The following is a 21,961-nucleotide window of genomic DNA, read 5'->3' as shown; positions in this document are numbered from 1 at the left end:
AACTTTCTATGTTGATAGTCTTACTAAAATCCCTCTTTCTCCAGGTCTTATCCAATAACTAATCTAAATTAATCTATAAATCTATAAAAAGATCTTAAACAGAATCTGCTGGGTGCAGTGGCACACACCTGTAATCTCAGCAGCTCTGGAAGCCAAGGCAGGAGGACCACAAGTTTAAAGCCAGCCTTAGTAACTTAGTGAAGCCCTAAGCAAATACTGTCTCAAAATAAAAAAAGAGCAGGGGAGGCAGCTCAGTTGTTAAATGCCTCTGGGTTTAATCCCTGTACACCCCTGACACCCAATCTTAAAACTCACCTCTTGAAGTTTAAGTACCATAATAGAGTGCAGATGTTTCACTAAATTATCTAAGTATGGAATAAGTAGAGACTTGGGACAGTCTTCAGTAAAGTTTATGAGAGCAGCAGCTGCATGGGCCTGTACCCGTTGGTTGCCTTGGTCTTCCATGGTCTGGAGCAAAGCTGCAATCACCTGGGAAATGAAACCAAATAAATAGGCATATAATTTTAAATGCCAATCCCTCTTCTTACAGTTTGACTGGAGTATTTGAGGACTTGTTATTTACCTTTTCATGAAATTTCTTTTGGAAACCAGGTGCAAAATCTGTAGCCATCTGTCCCACAGCATTGCAGGCAGCATATCTTACTCTTGGATGCTGGAATATATTCCCTTGTATTAGTAAGGACAACAGGGTTCCATGTGAAACTACAGTTATGATTACAAATCAAGTATTTACTGGTACTTACAGGATCTTGAAGGAAAAGCAAAACAAAATTTACTATCTCATTTAGAATTCCTTCCATTTGCTGGTGGCACCCTTCGCCAATTGCAGATAAGGCCATCAATCCTGCATGCCGGTATTTCCAGTCAGCTACCAAAAAAAATACATCCAAATGAATATTAATTAGATACTGCAAACATCATTCTGGAAGTGGAAAGTATGCAAATAATATTCTTGCTTGGAAAATAACAAAACATTTTACACATTAGAAAAATGGACAGAAAAAGTGCCAGACTGGACTATTTCATTTGTAAGACTAGTTTTGTAACACCACTTTATTCCGAAAACTTTTCCATGAATTTACTGTAAGCAATAAATACCTGGATTTGTTGTCATACATTGTTATTTATCAAATACAGATTTATTGATTACTATGATCACATTACTTTAAATTTAAAGTAAAGAATTTAAAGAATTTTTATTGAAACTTATTTGTATTCTAATAGTAACAATGGCTATTTGCTTTTAGGTTAATAGAATATTAACTAAACAATACTTATTTTACTGGCCTATTTTAGTATAATTTTTCCTCTCATTTCTAAATATTTCTATTTACTATAAAACAGTCATAACAAGCTATGCTTCTTCCAATTTGTTGTGTAACAAAGCAAGATAAATAAAACATAGGTCATGGTCTGAGTATACGGAGAGCAATAATGGTTCTCAAACTAGGACCCCAAACTCCCGAAATTCCCCAATCCCCAATGTCCTTTCTGGGTCTGGGGTTGAGGGTAATTCATTAGGTCAAACTGACAAAAATTTAGCTAATCTATTTAAAAGTATTTACAAAAATGCAAGTCTTTTGTGCTATTTTGGTGGTGGTGGGATGGACAGTCATTCTTAATAGTAATGCTATTTCCGTGATGAGCTTTTCATTTTTAAATGAATATTCACATAATATTAACAGTATATGTATTTTCAATTACTCCATATACCTTTTTTTTTTGGGGGGGGGAGGGTAGGGTGGGGGATGGAGATTGAACTTAGGGGCACTGAGCCACATCCTAAGCCTTATTTAGAGACAGGGTCTGAGTTTCTTAGTGCCTCACTTTTGCCAAGGATGGCTTTGAACTCAGGATTCTTCTGTGTCAGCCTCCCGTGCTGCCACTGGGCCCAGCTAACTCTATATACTATTAAGTCAAGAAATCTCAAATGAGCAATAAACTCAGGAAGAGAACATGTGAACATGTGATACTAATCTTTACATACTAAACATTAAAGAAGAAAGGCCAATGTACAACACTTAATGATCTAGAAAGCTATCCATATTTGATTCAGAGAATCTGAATATAATCTTATTTATTTCCAATGTATGGAATTATGGAAGTATGTTTAGCAGGAATGTGATGGCACTGGTAAGAGGATAAAAACTTTACTGTTTATTATTTAAAGCAAAAGCAACAAATCTTTTTGAAATAAAGTAGCATATGGTAAAGAAAGAATATATTTAGAGAGGGAAAAAAAAAATAGAAGGCTGTGGCCAGGCATGACGGTGCACAACTGTAATCCCAATGGCTTAGGAGGCTGAAACAGGAGAATCACATGAGTTCAAAGCCAGCCTCAGCTGTCTCTAAATAAAAGACCCTGTCTCTAAATAAAAGATAGAAAAGGGTGATTAAGCACCTCTGGGTTAAATCCCTGGTACCAATTAAGGAAAAAAAAAAGACTGTTGTATAGAAAAAAATGTATGTAAATGATTCTTCTACAGCATTAATTACTATATTATTTTCAAACTAGAAAATATGTATAATTTTTCCACTATTAAAGCATTTTTCACATATATAAAATAAATCCCAGTCTCCCACCTGGGTGTAGGGCAATTATTATTTTCCCATTGTATAGTCAGAAAACTGAGATGCAGAAGACTTGTTAAAAGCCTTACACTTAGCAAACAACAAAATTTTACTAAGAGTTCACAGCCAGTGTGATGGTGCATGCCCATAATCTAGTGAGCTGTAATAGACAAACTCTTTAACTACAAATCACAACCACAGTCACAATAAATCCACTTGAAGAACTGTGTCAATCAATAGAGAAACAGAAAACTGTTGGCCTTATGCAATTTTTCACTGTCTTTGGGCTTAATTTTCTTCATCTTAAAAATGAAAAGACTGGGGCTGGCGATACAGCTCATTTGACAGAGTGCTTGCCTTGCATGCACAAAGTCCTGGGTTCACTCCCCAGCATCACCAGAATGGGGGGGGGGTGGTGCGCAGAGAGAAAAGGCTAGATTTATTCTTTCTAGCAGCTCCTATAGGTCAAGCAATGTGTGCCTTTTTTTCCCTACCTATCCCTTTGGGAAAAGATTCTCTATAAGATGGGACTGGGGTGGAGACTACTTTCCAGAACCAGAATCAGGATCACATCTTTAAAAAGAGGCAATGGTTTTTGACCATGCCTTTTTTGGGATAAGAAAGAATCTTAAAGGATAAGAAACTAGGTGAATATCATAAGAGCAGGAGTACTCAATCATTCAAAGCTGCTATTATTACTGAATCTTACTAATTTAGGATTCCATAATCCTGAGGGTGGAAGCAGAGAATATGCTCAGCATACGGGAGACCTAGAATTCAATTCTTAGCATTAATAACTAATTAATAAAATTAATAAAAATAAGATCCTTTAGCTATGGTTTAACTCTCATTGCCTGGCTCTTGCAATCTATTCCATGTAGATAAAAATACTCATATACAGTGTCCTAGGAATGTAGCTTTCTAGGCACAACCTATAGCATCATAAAAACAAAACAAATACTCATAAAAGATAAGCCAGGACTTCTGTAGAAAAATGTTGGCATTAGCATTATTTATAATCAACAAATCTATTAATATTTGAAAGGGATTGTTGAATGCTATGTGACTTTAAAAAATGAGGCAGACTATTACATGGTGATACGATAAAATGTTGAACAAAAGTTTAGTTAAATACTCTGTATCCATATTATATATTTACATTAAAAACATCACACACATAAATAAATGAAATCAGAAGTCTCAGAGAACTAACAACAATGGCCATTTCTGAATATGAAGTAAAGGACTTAAATTAAAATACATCATGTAGGTTAACTTTGCAACTAAAAACAACCCCACAAATTAAAATAAAACATACACTTAATTTTGGTATTGATAAAAACTACACATATAAGGGCTGACAACTAACACAGTATTACATGTAAATAACCTAAATATTTCTAACTACAGAGTTAACCATAATTTCCTTTGGATTTTACATACTTTTTTCTAAACACTGATGCCAACTTTGTGAAGAGAAAACTGAATAATTGTTTCAGTACAGAGAAAAATATTCTTTAGCTAGTGACTGAATGAATGTTCCCAAAAATGATTAAATAAAAATTTCATCAGAAGAATACGAGAATTAGGTTAAATATTCCACAAACGCCATTTGTTAAGAATTTAACATTTAGAAAGACCCATTCTACTATGGTAGCATTTGAAGCAGATAGCTTACGGTTTTGAAGCATTTGCATAATGTGTTCCTTGATCATTGGCAGAACAAGCTTTCCACCAAGTCCACAAGCCATCCGGTCTAAAGCGCTCTCGCCAGCAACTGCATTGCTAGATACACAAACAAAATAATGTAATCAAAGACACAAAAAATGTTGCAGTGTACATACTTCTATTCATGTTTTTAAACTGGGACTGAGAAAGAACTCAAGCAGCCTTTTGCATGTGATATTGAAGTTGAATATTAGAAACCCTACAGCTTAAAAAAAAAGAGGAGGGGGCAAGCATAAATAAAAACTTTGATCATGCTCTACCATGATACTTTTTAATAAGTCTTCTGTCTTGCTGGGTATAATAGCATACCTGTTTGGCAGGCAGAGGCAGTTCAAAGTCAGCCTCAACAATTATGAAGGCTCTAAGCAACTGAGTGAGACCCTCTCTCAAAAAAACAAATAAAAAGGGCTAGAGATGTGGCTCAGTGGTTAAGTGTCCCTGGGTTCAATCCCTAGTTACCACCCGCCTCCCCCGAAAAAATCCTGTCTGAATCTTTTTCAGAATTCAGAGATAAAAGTGGGAGGTTGATGAACCTTGTGTATCTCCCTTCCTAAAGATATCCTTGAAACACAGGATTGTCCACTTCTCAATATTAACTTATTACTCATCTTTAAAGGAATACAAAGTGCACTGCCAAAACTATGCACAGGTGCAACTGTTTTCACTGAAAAGATCAAGGCACAGAAGCATTTGTACGTTTATTCTGCTCACAGCTGCCAAGACTAATAGTATATTGTCATATGCATAATCTTTAATTGTTCTGTGAAGTTTACAAAACTACAAAGATAAAATTATAAACAATAAAAGTTTTTATTATATATAAAATAATCTTTACAATAGGACTTTGGACCTAAAATTTTTTTTTTTTTTTTTTTTAATTTTAACATTTATTTATTTTTTCTTAGTTCTCGGCGGACACATCTTTGTTGGTATGTGGTGCTGCTGAGGATCGAACCCGGGCCGCACGCATGCTAGGTGAGCGCGCTACCGCTTGAGCCACATCCCAGCCCCCTAAAATTTTTTATTTTGAAAATATATTTATGATCTGCCTATTCACAGATAAGAAAATCTTATCCATTAAATCCATAAAAATGTTTTGTAAGCTTAATGTAAATTTAAATATCATTTACAAGGCAAATTAGGGGACAGGTAGCAGCATGTTATGGTAATTGAACCAGAGAAGGAAAATATTTAACCTGTCTTCCCCTTTAGCCTAATGAAGGTTTACTTTCATACACTTCAAAACAGTACTGAAGCCAGAAATTAGTCTTGAGTTCAACAATGTGATTAAGCCTCAAAAAATGCAGCATGCATATTGTTGTATTGTGTGCATGTATGAATATGTAACAGCAAGTTCCATTAGTATGTACAACTACAATGCACCAATAAAAAGTGGGAAAAATGCAGCAAATATTCTGCAAGACAAATATTTTTAAAAATTTTTATCTTGGTTAATTTAGCATCTTATCATGTAACCAGTCTTTTGGGAAAATAATTCAAGTTCTTTATAAGAAAGGTAGTAGAATGATGCACTAGGAAGAACAAGAAGAAAACTAATATTAAACCTCAGCTTGCTAACTGGCTATGTAACCCTGGACAAATAACTCATCTTCACTCTTTGATTTCTGCCATCTATAATATATATTAGGAACTACTGAAAAAAATCAAGTGGTAGACAATTCAGGAGGGTTAGGAAGGAAGATCACAAGCGTTTAAGATCAGCCTCAGGGATTAAGCAAGACCTGTCTCAAAAAATAAAAAGGGATGGGGATGTAGCTCAGTGGGGTAAAGGTTTCTAGGGTTTACCCCCAGTAAGTGCTCCCTCCAAAAAAAGAAATTAAAACAACAGAATTTGAAGTGCTTTTTCATATGTCAGGTATCATCATCAGTAATGCACAGCAAATACAGATTTTGGTTCACTTTTCCATAGGAATTTAGATTCATGGGACCTACCTAAGCTAAAACATGCCAGTACCACACAGTATTACTGTCACTCGGTGTACATGAGGTACATTTTGCGTTTCTAGTTTTTTCAAAAAAGATAACTCTCTTTGTTGTTATAGGTAGCTTTCCTGATTATTTATAGAATATAGCTTTATGTACTATTTACAATTAAAATAAACCATGTCTTAAGAACTTTCATTAAACATTAATTTCAAATTACATTAAGAAAAATAAATAAAATACAATTTGGAAAATGTTATTCAGAAATGCATACAACAGAAAGGCAAAGTGTCCCATATTCCAAATTTAGAAGTTTAACAGCATCCAGTGGTAGCCCCAAAGTTCTCACTACCACCCTAGACCCAGCTCCACCCAGTAATCGATGTGATTACCTATCAAAATCATCATCTTCTAGTTCATCAGCATTTGCCCAGTCCTCATCTTCTTCGAGATCAACCATCATTGCTAACATCTGAGGAACTAAAGTGAAGAATTATTTCATTCCTGAAGACTGTGGCTTTTATTACTTTGTCAGTATCACCATTTATAATTAAGAATTTTAAGTTTTACTTTGCCTTTAAGAAGAGTAAGATAAAACAAATATAATAGGCCCTCTGCATCCACAGGTTCTTCATCAGTGGGTTTTAGCCTAACTCAGATAAAAAATATTCAGGGTTGATGGGGGGACTGCCTGTACTAAAATTTGTACCCCTTGTCATATATTCCTTGAACAATACATTTTAACAATAATTTACATAACATTTTTATTACATTAGATATAAGTAATCTAAAAAAGGCTAAAAGTGAAAGGATACGAGGTTACATATAGTTATTATGCCATTTTATAAGAGATTTCAGCATTAAGAAATTTGGTATCTACAAGAGGTCCTAGTATTGTCCCCAGATACTGAGACAACTATATTTGTCTGTTCCCCAAAAAGTTGACTTCTTGTGATAATTGCTTTGGATCTTATTTTTTTTCCTTTAAAGTAACAAAAACGACATTTAAAATTTTTTTAAAAGTCAAGATTAACCAATTATGTCCCATCATCCTATATAAAGAACATCTAATAGAAACCTATGAAAAATTTTTAAGAAATCTTTAAAAAAAATTGCTCCATTTAAGTTTTTATAGGCATTCTATAGATTAAATGGGACATAATGGATTAGGGAAAACAGTCAAATTTCCTCTGAACGTCCTACTGCAGTCTCTCATGTCCCATAACAAAATGAATGTTTCATTCCTAATTTTTATACTTGAATCTATACATAAAATTATAGTACTCTTCTATTTTTAAAAATATGATAAATGGTTTCATGTTTGCACTTTTTGGAAATCTGTTTTTCAACAATCATAGATTTCACAGAATTCTATTATACCAACAAACTACCTATTGTCCTGCTGAACATTTTGTTTCCAGTTTTCCTCCCACTTGGAAAATTTAATTCGATGAGATTATTACGTATATCTCCTCCTTGACAAGTTATGAATCTAAATAAGAAGTTGTTACAAATATCTTCAATAGTACGAAAATCAAACTGCTTTCCACAGTACTTGCATAAACTTCCACTGTTATCAGATGAAGAGAGGGCCTGTCTTATTTCACAAAAATGTGGGAAGTGCCCTGGAGAGTAAGAGCTCTGTTGGCTCCACACCTTTCAACAATTGACATGTTGTACTCCACAACTACACTTGTTCAATTGGGGCTCAACAGTGCTCATTAACTATGTCAGAGTTATCTTTTGTGAATTTCCTCTTCTTAGCCTTTATCTATTTTCAATATACCAAAATTTTGTTGACTGTGCACACTGTAATTATTTTCTCCCAGTTTGTGGGTTTTTATTTTCATGTAGCATGTATTAACCTAATCCAAAAAATCTGTTTTGTATCTATGGATTGTGACTCAGTCTTAAAAAAAAAAAGTTCTTCATTATTAAACTTTACTTGTGAAATGTACCAGTAATATTGAGGCCTTTCATCCACCCCAAATTATTATGTTATCTGGAATTGGGATATTTTTTCCTACTAAAAATAACTACTTAACCCAACCATATTTGGTGAATTTCCTTTTAATTCAACTTTGTTTCCATGTGCATGATTTGCTCCTACTCTCTCTACTCTATTCATTTCCACTGTCTGTACCAGTACTATCAATGAATTCTGAATTCTTAAGTCTTGATAAGGCAAGAGCTCAAATACTTTCATCAAAATCAGTTTTGCTTATGAATTGAAATGCATTCTGCTATCATGCATGACAACGTGAGAACAAATTAATTAATTAAAAAATCAACTTTGCTGCTCTGGTAGCTATAGTCTTTCACAAAAATCTTAAGGTCAACTTTATTAGGATTTTGACTAAAATAATATTGGATTTATAGGGTGACTGAGGAAAACTGATGTTTAGTTCTATTAGTCTTTTAATGTCACTTGATTTTTTTTCCCCACAAAGGTCTTATACTTTTAAATTTATTCTTAGGTATTAGCAAGTCATGCCTAGACTACGTGATCTTTCTTAGTAAATTTTCTAAGTGATTCTTATTAGTTCATATGCACACTATTATTTTTGGTTTTGTTGTTTTCTTGAGGTCCTGAGAATTGAACCTAGGGCCTTGTCCATTCCAGGCAAGCACCCTAACCACAGAACTATAGTCCCAGCTCAACTTTAAAATAATCAGTTCTAACAATTTTTTTTATTTTATCTTTTTGTAGACAAGCACACAGCCTACAAAGAAACAATATTTATCTTTTTTTTGCCAATACTTATAATTTTCTTTGTAGTTGTAGATGGACAGAATGCCTTTATTTATTTTTATGTGGTGCTAAAGATCAAACCCAGTACCTCACACATGCTAGGCAAGCACTCTGCCACTGAGCTACAGCCCTAGCCCTACTTGTATTATCTTGACAATGTCTGGAACTGTCAGCATAACAGAAACAGTGATAGTGGGAATACTTTTCTGTTCCTATCTTTAAATTCTAATTGCTACTTCTTTGTAAAATAAAAGGCAGGTGCCACTACAAAAACCAAAAAACCCAAAAAACCAAAACCAAAACCAAAAACAACCTTGGTGATGTATTTTCTAAACTAATAGTTCAGATACCAATTAGCTCAGAAATAGCTAGGTCAGAAACCATCAGTTCAGTTTGTAAATCTGTACCCTAGACACAATAAACATAGTATTTCCACAGTACAACAGTCATGTAAATTTCTCCGCCAAAGAGTATAAACAAAGCAACATAATAAAGAGAGCTCTTATCAGTGTTAGATTTGTGTTCTAATCTTATCTTCACTTTAAATACCACAATTAAGTTATCTCAGTTTTCAGCTTTCTATTAGATGTCTAGATATTCTCTGATTACTTTTAATTCTATTGACTTGTTCAATATTTTAACATATAAATGGTAGTCTATCACACTGTTCACTATAGCAATTTTACTTAGCAGGCTTTCTACTGGTCTGCAGTCTCTAAAAAAATAGCCGTAACAGTGGGTCCATGCATACACATATAAAGATCTATTTCCCTAGGTTCATCTGATTTTTAAAAGACATCCATTATATTCTCAAATAAATCTGAGAAATCACATAATCCTTAGTACATTAATCCAACATTTTCGCCACATTACACACAAACTGTTTGAAGACCTCTGACTTACTTGTCTGAGCGACAATATTAGTATGTTTTCTTAACATAGCAGCTGCAGTCTCTGAGAGTGTAACGATCACTTCAAGGGCAAGCTGGCGCTGCATGTTGTTGAGGCTTGTATCTCCACACAACTACAAAGAAGATGTATTGGTATACATTTAATAGTTTAGGTTGTTACTTGAAAATAATAAGCACAATATTTACTGAACTGTTTAATTTACCTTTAGACTTAGTTGTAAAGTCGCTTCCAAGTGAGGACGCAAATACTTTGGAACAGTATCTGCAATCTCAACAAGAGACTTTAAGACTGAATCATCATTCTGGTAGCACGAATCATTTACAGCCTAGAAAAGATAAAACAGAAAAAAGTCTCTGTTCAAGACTCATTTTATGCCTACTTAACCAAAACATCCCCCCAAAGGCAGCCAATAGCAGAATAATATTACTAAACCTTTTCCCCCACCAAATAATTTAACAGTCTATATTAGGCAAATGTTCTACACATACACACCCTTGTTTTGAGGACTATCAACTAGAAACAAAAACCATTTAAATCTGAGCCAGAGGAAATACAAATCAAAGCTGCAATAAAATATCATATCAACCCATATAGACTGGCTATTATCAAAGTGAAAAAATAATAAATCTGGTGAGTATGTGGAAAAAGGGGAACTGTAAATTAGTATAGCCATTTATGGGAAACTGTATAGAGGTTCTTCAAAAACTAGAAATAGAACTACTATATAATCCAGCAATTATCCTGTGTGTGTATACACACAAAGGAATTAAAATCAATATGTTGAAGATACATCTGCACTTGTGAATTACAACATCATCTGTAATAGCAAAGAATCAACCTAGGTGTCCACTGACAGATGAATGGATAAAGAAAATGTGTTATATACACACAATGAAACATTATTCAGTCATAAAAATGAATTTCTATCATCTGCAGTAACACTGATGAAAAATATTATGTTAAATTAAAATAGGTGAACAAGACAAACACTACATATTCTCACTTATATGTGGGAGTTAAAAAGTTTATCATCCTTGTGTACCAGGCCTAAGGCCCAGAGTTTTATCCCAGCACCAGCAAAAAAAAAAAAAAAAAAAAAAAAGTCTAAGTAGAGAATAGTGGTTACCAGAAATGTGTGGGGGGAAGGGATGAAGAGAGAGTGGTTAATGTGTATAGGGGTATAGATGGAGTGGAGGAATAATTTCTAATTTTGTATAGCACAGTAGAATAACTACAGTAGATAACATTCAATGACATATTTTATTTCAAAATAGCTAGAGAGTATTTTGAATGTTCTTAGTGCAAAGAAATAATCAATGTCTAAGATGCCAGATACGCCAATTATCCTGATTTGATCATTACACACTGTATACAGGTACTGAAATGACTGTACCCTATAAATATGTGCAATTACAATATGTCAACTAAAAAGTATTAAGATAACCCAAGTCAAATTAAAACCAATAAAACTATAATAACTACAACAAAGACTGAAGGCTATTAGGGAACTTTTTTTTAAAATAACCAAATATCTCTTTATTCTGTCTTTTCTATATTCATGTCCCAGTCTTTTTCATACATACAGTAAATATTAGATCCTATGATATGCATTAAAGTGTTCAATATTACCCATTTTATTTTTCATTGATACTGAGTTTGGTCTCTGTGGCACTTGGGCATTTTTTTTTTTTTTTTTTAGAGAGTGAGGGGGGGAGAAAGAATTTTTTTAATATTTATTTTTTAGTTATTGACGGACACATCACCTTTGTTTTGTATGTGGTGCTGAGGATTGAACCTGGGCCGCATGCATGCCAGACGAGTGTGCTACGGCTTGAGCTACATCCCCAGCCCCCATTTTTTTTTTAATCTACCATTATTCCAAAGGAATAAAAATTTCTGGAATTAGGTATAAAAAGAGTAACACGACTTTAGGTGATAAAGTACCAAATAATAACATTTTTTTTTTAAAGAGAGAGGGGGGGGGAGAGGGGGAGGTGTATGTGTGAGGAGAGAATTTTTTTTTTAATATTTATTTTTTTAATTTTCGGCACACACAACATCTTTGTTTGTTTGTGGTGCTGAGGATCGAATCCGGGCCACACGCATGCCAGGCAAGCGCACTACTGCTTGAGTCACATCCCTACATCCCCAGCCAGATAACATATTACACTAAAGTTTTATAATAGACTTAAAATATCTTTTCAGTATGACAACCTGGGGAGAAAAGTCAATAAATTCTATTAGTATCTTTTTATCACACGAAAATCATCTGATGTCTTACATCCTAATGTAGTGGTTCTAAACAGAGCTAATGATGAGAAAAGGCCAGAGATACTTGATATCCTATGACCCAAAAGCTTAGAGGGATTCATACAATCTTTTCATCATGCAACTCACATGATCACAAATGTCAAATGTTTATAAAAATGATCTGAATCTAGAAATTCTTAGAGTCACAGATCATTTTTTGCCTAGTTTTAATGTACACTTGACTATTTGTACACTGAACCAAACAAGGATCAAATATACATGGAAAAAATTCGCATTTGTACTGAACTTGAATAACTCTTTCCTTGTTATTATTTTCTAAATCAATAGAGCATAAAACCTATGTATAAGCATTTATCCCTTATTAGGTATTCTAAGTAACAAGAGAACTTGAAGTATATAAGAGGATATGCGTAGGTACATACAAATACTATGTGATTTTATATAAGGGACTTGGGCATTTAGATTTTGGTGTTGGCAAAGGGGCTGGAACCAATAACCTGAGGATACAAAGGGATGAATATATAGTGACACTTCTCCCCAAAGTAACTACTGTATAAACTGTGGCACTGCAGAATGGATACTTTGTTTCAGAAATCTAGAACTTCATTACTTCACATAATCAATAGTAAGAGTAGGGTTTTTTTTTTCTTTGCCTCCTGTTATTCTATTTTTCTTTATTATTTAAAGGTTCATCTGTTTTTACAGTGTTGGGGGTGGATGAACTCAAGGGCACTGGATGACCCAACAACATCCACAGACATTGTTGGTTTTTTTGGTTTTGTTTTGGAAAAGGGGTCTCTTGCTGGGTTACCCAGGCTTGCCTTGAACTTGGGATCCTGTGGCTTCGGCTTCTGAAGAATGGGCTTTCAAGTGTACAGATGTGTGCTGTTCTGCTCAGCTGACACAATACTTTAAAATGTGCTTCTTTGCCTAATAACAATATTGATTGTTATGTAATTTTTTCTTATTTTTTCTTTCTGTTTTCTTTTTGGGTGCTGGAGATTGAAACCAGCCCTTTTTATTTTATTTTTATTCTATTACCACTACTACTAGTATTCTACTTACTACTACTGCTGCTACTATTAATTTTTGACACAGTGTCTTGATCAGTTAACAAGGATCTCACTAAATTGCTGAAGCTGGCTTTGAACTTGGGATGCTTCTGCTCACCTCAGCCTCCCAAGACAGGCAGGGGCCACCATGCCTGACCTCTAGCTTATTTTCATGGTATTCAGAGAAGACATGTGGTGTGATTTCATCCTTTAGACTTTGTTGAGATTTGGTTTATATTCCCTTTTATGGTCAACTTTGGTAAACATTTCATATTCACTCCAAAAGAATGCATACTGTGTAGTTGTGGCATTGCAGTGTTCAGAACATGCCCATTAGGTGAAGGTTGTTCATGATGTAGCTCCACTGTCCTTTGTTTCTATTTATTTATTGCCTATTTCATAAGCTGCTAAGGAAAGAGTGTTCTCATCTCCTTGCCATAATTGATTTGTCCATCTTTCATTTTAATTCTGTCTGGTTTTCATGTATGTATTTTGAGTTTACTTAACTAGTTGAACACTAGCTTGTTTATGCTTTCTGAAAGATTTAACTGTTATTATTGTGTATATCCCTCCTACACCTGGCAGTGTATGCCTTGTGTATACCTTGAAGTCAGACTGAAAATAAATAAATGACTGGGTACAGCGGCATATGCCTGTCATCCCAGTGGCTCTCGGGAGGCTGAGGCAGGAGGATCGAAAAGCCAGCATCAGTTTTGTGAGACACAAGCAACTCAGACCCTGTCTCTAAATAAAATACAAAATAGGGCTGGGGGATGTGGCTCAGTGGGTGAGTGCCCCTGAGTTCAATCCCTGGCTACCCCTTCCCCCAATAAGTAAATAAATACCTTTATTTTGTTTATTTAGGTTTTTTGTTTTGTTTTGTTTTTTATGTGGTGCTGGGATTGAACCCAGTGTCTCATGCATACTAGGTAAGTGCTCTACCACTGAACCACAACACCAGACTGAGGACACCATTAAGTGCTCTTGCTCAGACTGTGGTCTCATTGATTATCCCCCTCAGTTTGGTCTCTCTTTATGTGTCTTGGAGATAGCTTCAGAGAAGTCTTCATGACTCCATGGGGACAATTTTCATTTTCTACTCAGAGTGTGCCTGTTTCCCTCTCCCCATGTCCATCTGACTGCTTCCTTCTCTCTCTCTCCCTTTCTTCTCCCTCCCTTCCCTGTTTTTCTCACGTGTAATCCTAGAATGTAATCCCAGGATGACTACAGGGGTCTTCAACAGGCTGCTCCAAATGCAGCCTCAGTCTTTAAGGGGAGGACAGAGATTGGGTGTATTTAGGGCTGACAAACATTGGCTGCATTGCTAGTTTTTACATGAACACTGCCTACTATGTGCAGACAGATAAAAATGAAGACAGAGATGGCAAGCTTTCTCCAGCTTAAGTTGACCCAGAGCATGTGGTGTTTTATGTTTTAGTCTAGGTCAAGAGCCTGTGCTTTTTTAGCCAAGGCAGCCTCTCTTGGAGCCCTGTTACAGCTTCTTATTACCAATTGTCTAAATGTACAATTTCGGTCTGTTACCAAATATAAAATGACTTGTGGTTTAAGAAAATGCTTATTTCTTAGAAATAAATAACAAACAACAGCAAAAAGAAAAAAGAAAATAGTAAGAGTAGGGGCTGGGGTTGTAGCTCAGTAGTAAAGTGCTTGCCTAGCATATGAGGCATTGGGTTTAATCCTCAGCATATTAAAAAAAATAACTAAATAAAGGTATTGTGTCCATTAAGAACTATATATATATATAATAGAGCAGTATTGCATGGTATTTGACTTACCAATGATACCTCCCCTGTTTAGCTACTGCATTTGTATATATCCCTTAGAAATCACTTACTCCACTTTGAATTTTAGTAATGTTTCAGCATTTTATATCTGGAAAAGTACACCATTTTATTATACATTACTTTTTATTTCTTTATATTTAATTTTAGCCATATATTGGTATTTAAAAATATACATGAGTTTTACTTCTTATGCGTTTCATTTTAGGATAAAATATGGGAAGTAGCAAAAATCTGTCAAAACAACAGTTTGGAGTTTTGAAAAGTTAAGAATCACTACTCTACCTTATCCAACATTATTTTGCTGATTTAGGCAGGAAGGTATCCTTAAAACATTAACTTGTCCTTGAGTACTAATAATGTAGTTTTAATAACAAACTACTTAATTTACAATGTACTCTTATAGGGACCAGTGTTATGATCCTGTAGTTTGATTTGTGATACTACCACTTACTACATTGTAAGACTTGTATGAGCATATAATAGGCAATGAATATTTACTTAATAAATAAACAAATATACCTCAAAACCCTAAAGAAAACTTGAAACTAATGAATATCAATATGGAATGTAATTATTATTTATTCTATACTATTTGTTTTTACCTGTAAGAATCCGGGTAACAAATCTGCAAAATGTTTGAACAGAGCAACATTATGCTCATTTGCAAGTATGAATGCAGCAGTAGCTCTAGCAGATAATGTCCTGATCTAAAATGAAGAGAGTAAAAGAGGACAAACATGAGAAACTTTTTTTGATATATTCAAGGTCAAGTTTTTTTTTTTTTTTAAATTCAGGATGAAATTATTTTCAGTAAAACTAGCAGTTACAATCTTCTACTACATAATTTCACAAGGTGGATTAACTTAGATGTTAAGAAATGGAATTGAAATAATTTACCGATGGATGTTCCTGATCTTGCATACACTGAACTAACATCCGTTTGATGACGTCTAAATAGTGCTGCTGCTGGTTCCCAAAAATTCCAGGGAAGTTCCTGAGAAATGATCCAAAAATACTCTTTAAAATTACATTTTATCCTTGTAAAGTGTGAGTAAGAATCTCTAATGAACTGTTCACCTGGCTCAAAACATGCATTAATGTTTAGGCCAAATATATACACGTGCTCTAAGGAATTCTCTTTCTGGGTTGAGTGAATGGCAGCAAACACAGCAAAAGCTTGAACTGGGCATACAGATTACTCAGCAGCCTATTTCCAGCCCATGCTTTATCTTTACCACTACGTCGCAGCTGGAAACTGACCTGAAGCATAGGATTGGACAAGAGCAAAAGGTTTCAGATGGTAACTATAGTAATCATGCTTTCAGACCATCTGTTCCTAGTCTTAGTGACCAGGGAATTCAAGATCTATTTTACTTTTAAATGTAGTAAACAAATCAACTGAATGCTTTTCATTCTTTCTATAATCTGAATTACTTAAATAAGCAAAATATTGTGATATTTTAACAAACTTCTCTAAATAATATACAAAATAACATACACTTGACAACTGAAGTAGAAAATGATGACTAAAAGCTATACATGTAATGGCTCACCTGAAAGTTACAAATCTAACGTATATTAATCATTTTGGTGGGGGCAGTACCGTGGATTGTGCCACATCCAGTCCTACTTTGGGCATGCACCACCGTATCTGGAACTAATCATACTTTAAACAGCAGAAAATTATGGGAACACTGTAGGACAAAAAATAATCACCTAATTCTAAACTTAAACCACATGTTCACACACACAGAAGTTTGTTAAAATATCACAGAAGACCCAGAAAACACACTGGGAATTCACTAGCACTCTCATTTTCTTTTTGAAGATACCAAAATTAAAGTGGTTTTATAAAAGCTACAATTGGTAGTGTATTAACCTCCAAATAAAGGGGAAAAAGCCATTCAAGAAAAATTCTGGGATCCTAAGACAAAACAGAAAACTGCAGAGTGAATGAAAAGCTTCATTCCCAACCTCCAATGTTGCTTTTAATTCAAATACAAAGCTTATATGAAGACCTAATTTTTATTCTAAGTCCTCAAACCAAAATTAGGCTAAAACAATCAATTAAAATGTGTTTTGGACTTTCATGACATTAAGCTAAAAATGACAATAACAGAAATAAAACAAGATCAATGGATATACCAGAATATGTGAAGGGCAGCTTCCCGCAGTCCCATATTTTGAGAGCTTACTGAATCGAAAAGGAACTTCAAACCTTCAGGCCACTGGTTGTTGCCATCCTCATCTAAAAGGGAAAAAAAAGTCCATTTTGAAGCCAAACTTCAAAATATTAATGATGAATCCCTTTATTTCATAAGCCGCATTCAAAATATGTAATAGTATGTCACTTGTTCTGTATTTTTAAAAATGCCAATAAAATTGAGTTCTTTAATCATAACAATGGTCAAAGATTAATTTAAAGGTATTTTTTTATATAAAATATTAGGTTTATAATTTCTGTATATGGGTTACAAAAGCACAGAGTAACATTTTATATTTATTTATTCATTTTTGGTACCAGGGATTGAACAACCAGGGACACTGAGTTACATCCCTGGCCCTTTTTATTTGAGATGGGGGTCTCACTAAGTTGAGAATCTCAGGACTGAGAAAGGGTGTTCATACTTTTGTAGTTTTAAAGTGCTATAGGATAGTATCAATGTTTACTTTTTAACAAGAGTTAAAAATCTAAATTTTTGTGATACTTTGTAATAAAAATGAGTAGAACCACAAAAGCTATTGTGCCACTTATGAGACTCATTAGTTATATTGTCACAAAAACCTTAAGGGTTGACTAGGAGATTCAAGTCAGCCCTAACAATATAACAAGACCCCATTTCTTAAAATAATAATAAAAAAATGGAGGGGGGGGGTCCTTGGTGCATACCTATAATCCCAGTGACTCAAGACACTAAGGTAACAGGATCACAAGTTTAAAGCCAGTCCAGGCAACTTAGTGAAATTTCATTTCAAAATGAAAATAAAATAGGCTAGGGCTATAGTATCAGCTGTAGAGTGCCCTTGTGTTCAGTCCTCAGTAATACCCCCCTCCCAAAAGCTGATTGTCAGTGTGATATTTGATCAGACAGTAAAATAAAATACCCCATTCTCAGACCCTCAGGCATGCTAGGCAAGCCTTCTTTTGCCACTGAGTTATATCCTTAGCCTTAATAAAATACCCTTTTAACTGCCCCTTCAGCATAAAACATAAAAGATTATACCTTAAAGTGGATAAAGATGTTTGCTTTAAAAAAAATTATTTGAAAATGTTTCCATTATTAAATAATTTTGAACAAGAAATGTCACCTATAAACCTGTGCACCACACATTTAAAAGCTGAAAAATGAATTATCTACTCGAATTTAAAATATTCCAAATTAAAGTTCAGTGGATTTTCAATTTTTACTTGAAAAATAAAAATCTGAGCCAGCAGCAGTGGCACATTCCTGTAATTCTAGTAACTTGGGAGACTGAGACAGGAGGATCACAAATTTGAGGTCAGCCTTAGTAACTTAGATCCTATCTCAAATTAGCAACAGGTTGGGGATGTAGCTTGGTGGTAAAGTACTCCTGGGTTTAATCCCCAGGACATCCCCCACAAAAATCCAAAACATATTTCCTGCTGGTTTCTAAAAATTTGTAGATATCAGAAAAAATGATAATCTGCTAGTTGTTTGACAAAATTAAAAAATTAGTGTCATAATGTACACAAAGCACAATCAACAATGTTATATTTTTTGGGGGGGCAGTGGTTTCTAGGGATTGAATTCAGGGGCACTCAACCACTGAGCCACATCCCCAGCCTTATTTTGCATTTTATTTACAGACAGGGTCTCATTGGACTGCTTAGAGTAATTACTGAGGATGTCTTTGAACTTTGGATCTTCCTGCCTCAACTTCCTGAGCCGCTGGGATTACGGGCGTACGCCATCATGCCTGGCTAATATTCTCCTATGTAACCCCTATTTCATGAGGTAATCCTCTTAATTATTAAAATGCCATGTAGATGAATTCTGCTTGCAATCACAACTATGAATCCCTATTCAAAATTAATGTATGCAGCCGGGTGCAGTGGCACATGCATATGATCCCAGCAGCTTGGGAGGCTAAGGCAGGAGGATTGCGAGTTCAAAGCTAGTCTGGGCAACAGCGAAGCACTAAGCAACAGTGAGACCTTGTCTCTAAGAAAAATACAAAATATGGTTGGGGATGTGGCTTAGTGGTTGAGTGTCCCTAAGTTCAATTCCCAATACCAAAAAAAAAAAAAAAAAGTATGGGTTGAGGGTGTAGTTTAGTGACAGAGCATGTACTTAGAATGCACACATAATACAGTAGTACATATGTATATGATTTATCACTAAACTTATATAGTTGCAAAAGCCCCTGGAGTTCATGGATTTCAACTTCAATTGGCAAGTTTTAAAAAATTAATTATTTTCTTTAATAATTCTGGTGATTGAACTCAGGGCCTTGTATATGCTAGGGCAAGTTCTCTATCACTGAGCTACATCCCCAGCCCTTTTAAAAATATATTATTTTATAGGTCCTTTGAAAATTTTATAATTTGAGACAGGGTCTCATTAAGTTGCCTAGACTGGCCTTGAACTTGTTGCCAATTGGTAATCTTAAATTACAAAGTACTTTATACAAGGAGTTAGCCTGTGCTTCCAAAACTTCACAGATTAAAGAGGAAAATATAATTGGCAACTTTCAAGCAAATTACAAAACTATATTTCCATATGGATGTTTTAAATACCAATAGGTAAGTATTATGACTAGATTTTATAAGTACCTATAATTTTTGGCTGTAATTGAATATCTATAATCTTATTCATTTTGAATAGAATAAACCATACTTGTACTGAGAATCTTCTTCCCTAAGATTCCAATAGAGGAAAAAAAAAAAAGAAAAAAAAGGGAGGGGGTAATATTCCTTTTTCTCTATAACATAATTATACATGTACTTGCATACACACCTATTAAATTCCTGGCCAATTCTGCAGCAATGTCACAAATTTTTTTCCTCATGCTAGACTGTGTTTCCATCTGAATAATCATCAGTAGTTCACTCTTGATGGCAGTCTGAACATCTGATGGAAGAGTTGGATAGACTTCATCAAATGCAGAGGACAAAAGACGTCTTAGGAGAACAGCAGCCATTTGTCTAGCCTTTAAATAGATAACAGTGTTATAACTTCATGTCTTACTAAAGAAAATATTTACAACAGATTCACTCTACCATTGATGTATTTCACTATCCTATTTTTATAATTTATTCACAAAGCATCTATTTTTTAAAAAGCAAAACATATAATAAAACTCTTTCAAACCACATTAGTATGTATAGAAAATGCCATACCACAAGCCATTTTACTTACAAGTGAGAGAAACTCCTAAGCACATTAGAATTCAGTAGGAATAGTTTTGCTGTGATAAACTCTATAATTCATATTTTTAATACATTACTTAGGGGAAATACCTTAAACTATAAACCCTAACTCTTTCCTAACTCTTTATCTGGTTCTCATTCTAGAACAAAAGTATTTTTCCTACCTTAGTTTTAGGCTTTCAGACTATCTTATTATATAACCATTCTTTTTCATTAGGGTTTTAGAAATTCTGCTATGAAATCCATTTATCTTTATGATTCTTTGCTTTGCTAAGTTGCTGAGACTGGCTTTGTTCGAGATTCTCCTATCTCCGCCTCCTGAATCACTGGGATTATATGCATGTGCCACTGTGCCCGGCTCCTATTTTTAAACCTATGAAATATATTTAAGTTTGGAGTTTTCTATATAACATTCCCCGAGATTATCAAATGGAAGATTGCAAACAGAAGGCCTGATAGGGTGGGCAAGTTAGCAAGACTCTCTCTCAAAAAAAAAAAAAGGCAAGGATGTAGTTCAGAGGCAAGATGTTCCTGAGGATGCTGAGGCAGAAGGATCTCTAAGTTGAAAATCAGCCTCAGCAACTTAAGTGAGACCCTGTCTCAAAATCAAAATTTAAAGCTGGGCTGGGGATGTGGCTCAGCAGTAAAGTGTCCCTGAATCAAATCCCTGACACCAAAATAAATAAATATTATCCTATCAAACCAATAAATCATTGAGAATATCAAACTGAAATCTTTCCTGCTTTCATTTTTTTTTCAGATCATTACTGCTTATTATCACTATACTTTGGGACTGTGACCAACAACAAAAGGTAAGCTATACAAATAAAAACTTCCAGTTGTTTCTCTCGTGCTTTTCAATAAGAAATCCTTTTGTTGTGCAATGAATGGTAGGTAGCAAACTTAAAAAACTTAATATATGCTCTAGAAAGAATTCAAAGCAGTTAAAATTCTCATAGATGGGGTTAAAAATACTCATCATCTGGTTCTAAATCTTTTTTTTTTTTTGAGAATTTTAAAATATTTATTTATTTTTTTTTTAGTTCTCGGTGGACACAACATCTTTGTTTGTATGTGGTGCTGAGGATTGAACCCGGGCCGCACGCATGCCAGGCGAGCGCTCTACCGCTTGAGCCACATCCCCAGCCCCTCATCTGGGTCTAAATCAAATTAAGATTAAAAAAAAGTTTAATACAAGTTTTAAAAAGGAAATAATTTTCATATTATTCTTGGCTTTAAAATTTGTTTAGGAATATAACTTGCATTAATCTCTCAATGATCAAAACAGCCATTTGTTTAACTGCTAGATGTTTACCTTTTATATGCTTCTTCATATTTGGTATTCATTTGAGTTACAGATAAAAAATATGTTACTAAGGTAAAGAAGCACCATTTGTCATCTATTTAAAGAAAAACTTGGGTATTGTCATACTGCTTTCTAAGTGCTATGACAACATGAAATTGCCAGTGTGAACTGAGTGGAAGAAATCAGGTGAAACATAAAAGTTTAAGT

At 34.4% G+C, this 21,961-nt stretch overlaps 1 protein-coding gene across 1 annotated transcript in view; it reads right to left on the bottom strand.

Moving 5' to 3' along the window:
• Positions 1–21,961, bottom strand: part of Ipo5 (importin 5) — a 44,769-nt gene that overhangs the window by 16,262 nt on the left and 6,546 nt on the right. Inside the window, exons 3-13 of the mRNA XM_078016235.1 lie at positions 20,036–20,228; positions 17,202–17,304; positions 15,954–16,050; positions 15,659–15,763; positions 10,131–10,253; positions 9,920–10,040; positions 6,657–6,744; positions 4,271–4,377; positions 765–889; positions 584–673; positions 316–489 (exon numbers count right to left, since the gene is read on the bottom strand). Of these exons, the coding sequence (XP_077872361.1) occupies positions 316–489; positions 584–673; positions 765–889; positions 4,271–4,377; positions 6,657–6,744; positions 9,920–10,040; positions 10,131–10,253; positions 15,659–15,763; positions 15,954–16,050; positions 17,202–17,304; positions 20,036–20,228 (1,326 nt within the window). The remainder of the gene's footprint in view (positions 1–315; positions 490–583; positions 674–764; positions 890–4,270; positions 4,378–6,656; positions 6,745–9,919; positions 10,041–10,130; positions 10,254–15,658; positions 15,764–15,953; positions 16,051–17,201; positions 17,305–20,035; positions 20,229–21,961) is intronic.

The sequence above is a fragment of the Ictidomys tridecemlineatus genome, chromosome 6 (genome assembly GCF_052094955.1).
Source record: "Ictidomys tridecemlineatus isolate mIctTri1 chromosome 6, mIctTri1.hap1, whole genome shotgun sequence".
Lineage (NCBI taxonomy): Eukaryota > Metazoa > Chordata > Mammalia > Rodentia > Sciuridae > Ictidomys > Ictidomys tridecemlineatus.
This window is presented reverse-complemented; position numbering and strand designations above follow the sequence as displayed.